We start from the raw sequence: 2,733 nt of genomic DNA on the forward strand, positions 1-2,733 counted from the left end.
AGATAATATTTTTGAAGTTTTTATAATTCTGTAAATGAAATATTCTGTTTGGAATTTTTGTTTGGAATTGAACTGCAATTGAGAAACAGTATATATTTTGTATACAATAAATGTTAACTCTATTACAATTGGACTTATTTGATTAATTTTAATAGTATAGGGACTAATTTGATCCTATCCATATAATACAGGGATCTCCAAGGTACTTTTACCTTTGAATAAATCATTATTAATTACTATTATTATTAGGGATAATCTCAAAATTATACATGATTTTTGATGTAATGTGCAATTTGATACATGAAATTTATTGATTCAATTATACACATGTAAATAGATAAAAATATCAATTTATTTTTATATTAGATAAATATAATTATCTATGTATATAATATATAAAAACATAAAATGATGTGTTATATCAATTATAACTATGTTAATAATTTATTAGAATTAAATCAAATCAAAATTTTATGTATAAAATTAAATATTAGACCAAAATTGAGGGATAACTCTAAGATTTAACCCTTATTATAATTACTATACTATTGTTATTATTATTGGTATTAAACAAATCATTATTTAAATCACCGAGATATTTTTAAAAATCCATGGTCGGTCGAGTTGGTCCGTTATATTACCGTGAGAAAATTACTTATAAAACGCCCACGTTTTGCCTCAAATTTCGTTGTTTCCTTCCACTTTCCCTCTCTTTCCTTTCTCTCTTTCCTCTCATTTCCTGTTTTTTTTTTCCTCTCTTAGAAAATCCACCAAGAAAAAAAAAAACCTAACTGCATTTCTTGTCTTCATAAACTCATAGAAACTTGCATGATTTACGTAGTAATTTAGCATTATATTGAATTTTTGTTTGTTAAAAAAAGGCAATGGCTGACTCACCAAACTCTGAAACTGAGTTGATCACTCGCAGCAATAAGTCTTATGATGGTAAACAGAGATCGGGAACTGACCCGATACCCGAAAAGCGTCGTCCGAGGGATAGTATTAGTAAACATCCGGTTTACCGTGGGGTCCGAATGCGGGCGTGGGGTAAATGGGTATCCGAAATTCGTGAGCCCCGAAAGAAGAACCGGATCTGGTTAGGTACTTTCTCGACGCCGGAAATGGCTGCACGTGCTCACGACGTTGCCGCGTTGAGCATCAAGGGTAACTCGGCGATCCTCAACTTCCCTGAATTCGCTGAGTTGTTGCCGCGTCCGGTTTCTAACTCTCCCCGTGATGTCCAAGCCGCCGCCGCTAAAGCAGCCGCAATGGAGTTTTTAAGTAATAATACTAATAACAACGTCGATGCTACGACGTCGTTTTTGTCTTCTTCGTCTTCGTCATCGATGAACATGGATGAAGTGTCGACACCTGAGGAGCTGAGCCAGATAGTGGAGTTGCCGAGTTTAGGGACAAGTTACGAATCTGTTGAGTCAGGGACCGAGTTCGTGTGCATGGACCCGGTTGACGGGTGGCTGTTGAATCCCAGTGGCATGCCTTGGTATTATGAAGATAATAATGGGTATTTCGGGGATGAAATTCCAATGCAAATGCAAGAAAATACAATTACAAATGGGTTTAGTCCTTTACCATGGAATCATTAAGGTCAAATTATGTCCTTAGTCTATGAAAAATTTTGAAATTTAGTATTTAAATTAAAAAAATTTAAATTCTTTTAAGATTTTCAATTAAAAATTTTAATCAATTTGTTCATTAAATTTTGCTTACTTTTAACCATGCTTAATTACCGAGTCCATAATAATTTGCTTTTATAATTAATATGATTGCTTAAACAAATATGGGAAATTTTAGAGGGGCAAACAACGGTCTTGACCCTTAATAGAAAATCTGTCCTTAAAAGTTACTGTACGGTAAAATTACATTTTATATAAAAATATTTTTTTTATTTAATCCTTTCAAAAGTAATAAATCATAAATTAATATATAAGGCTCACAAAAAAATTATAATTTAACTTCAACCTCCATTAAAAAAGTATATCAATGTTAGAGTTTGACAAGATCGGGGAAAAAAATCTCATATTTCGTTCAAAAAACATTGCCCCATATACTTCCATCGAGTCATTAGTGCATAATCTTAAATAAATAAATAAAAAGTATGCTTTTTGACCAAATTGCCCTCATGTATATTTGATCCCTTAAATTAAATTATGTCATGTTGTATGAATTTCTTTTAACCATATAACATGATTTAATTTATGAGTATCATATATTTATATATTATTAATGCATCAAATATATATATGTATATATATATATATATATACCTTGCTTGGTTACGAAGAGTTATGGTTAGAGATATTTGATGTTTTAGCAATGTGGTCCATAAGGATAATGCTAGAAACTTTGAGCTTTTTGGCATACAATTGTTTTGCTTTGATTGGTTTTTGTTTTTGTACTTTTTTTTTAAAGAAACACGAACAATAATTATTTATAAGAAGATCAAAAAAGAAGTCACAAAGCTTGGAGAAGAATTTATTTTTTTTTCTTTTCACTTTTTCAATAAATTAAAAGGAAAAAGTTAAAGATATCAGGTTATTTTTTTTAAACATTAATCTCGTTATAAGTTTTTATTATATTTATTCTTTTTTATATGATATCTAAAATTATCTATAATCTCTCCCTAACCCTTAAATAGCAGGATAATGCGCTTCAACGCACTTAAACTCACGTCCTCTTGTACTAACAACAATATCGATGCCGATCAAGCTAAAA

General features: G+C 30.6%; 1 protein-coding gene across 1 annotated transcript; it reads left to right on the forward strand.

Annotated features, from left to right (window-relative positions):
• The first annotated feature begins 687 nt into the window (after positions 1–687).
• On the forward strand, positions 688–1,677 carry LOC107932855 (ethylene-responsive transcription factor TINY-like). The gene has a single exon (NM_001327356.2). The coding sequence runs from the start codon at positions 885–887 to the stop codon at positions 1,602–1,604; it is 720 nt and encodes a 239-aa protein (NP_001314285.1). The 5' UTR covers positions 688–884; the 3' UTR covers positions 1,605–1,677.
• The last annotated feature ends 1,056 nt before the right edge of the window (positions 1,678–2,733 follow it).

Source organism: Gossypium hirsutum, chromosome A08, assembly GCF_007990345.1.
Source record: "Gossypium hirsutum isolate 1008001.06 chromosome A08, Gossypium_hirsutum_v2.1, whole genome shotgun sequence".
NCBI classification, from domain to species: domain Eukaryota; kingdom Viridiplantae; phylum Streptophyta; class Magnoliopsida; order Malvales; family Malvaceae; genus Gossypium; species Gossypium hirsutum.

Coding starts and splice junctions, on each gene's coding strand:
- LOC107932855 (NM_001327356.2), top strand. CDS start 885: ATGGCTGACTCACCAAACTCTGAAACTGAGTTGATCACTCGCAGCAAT.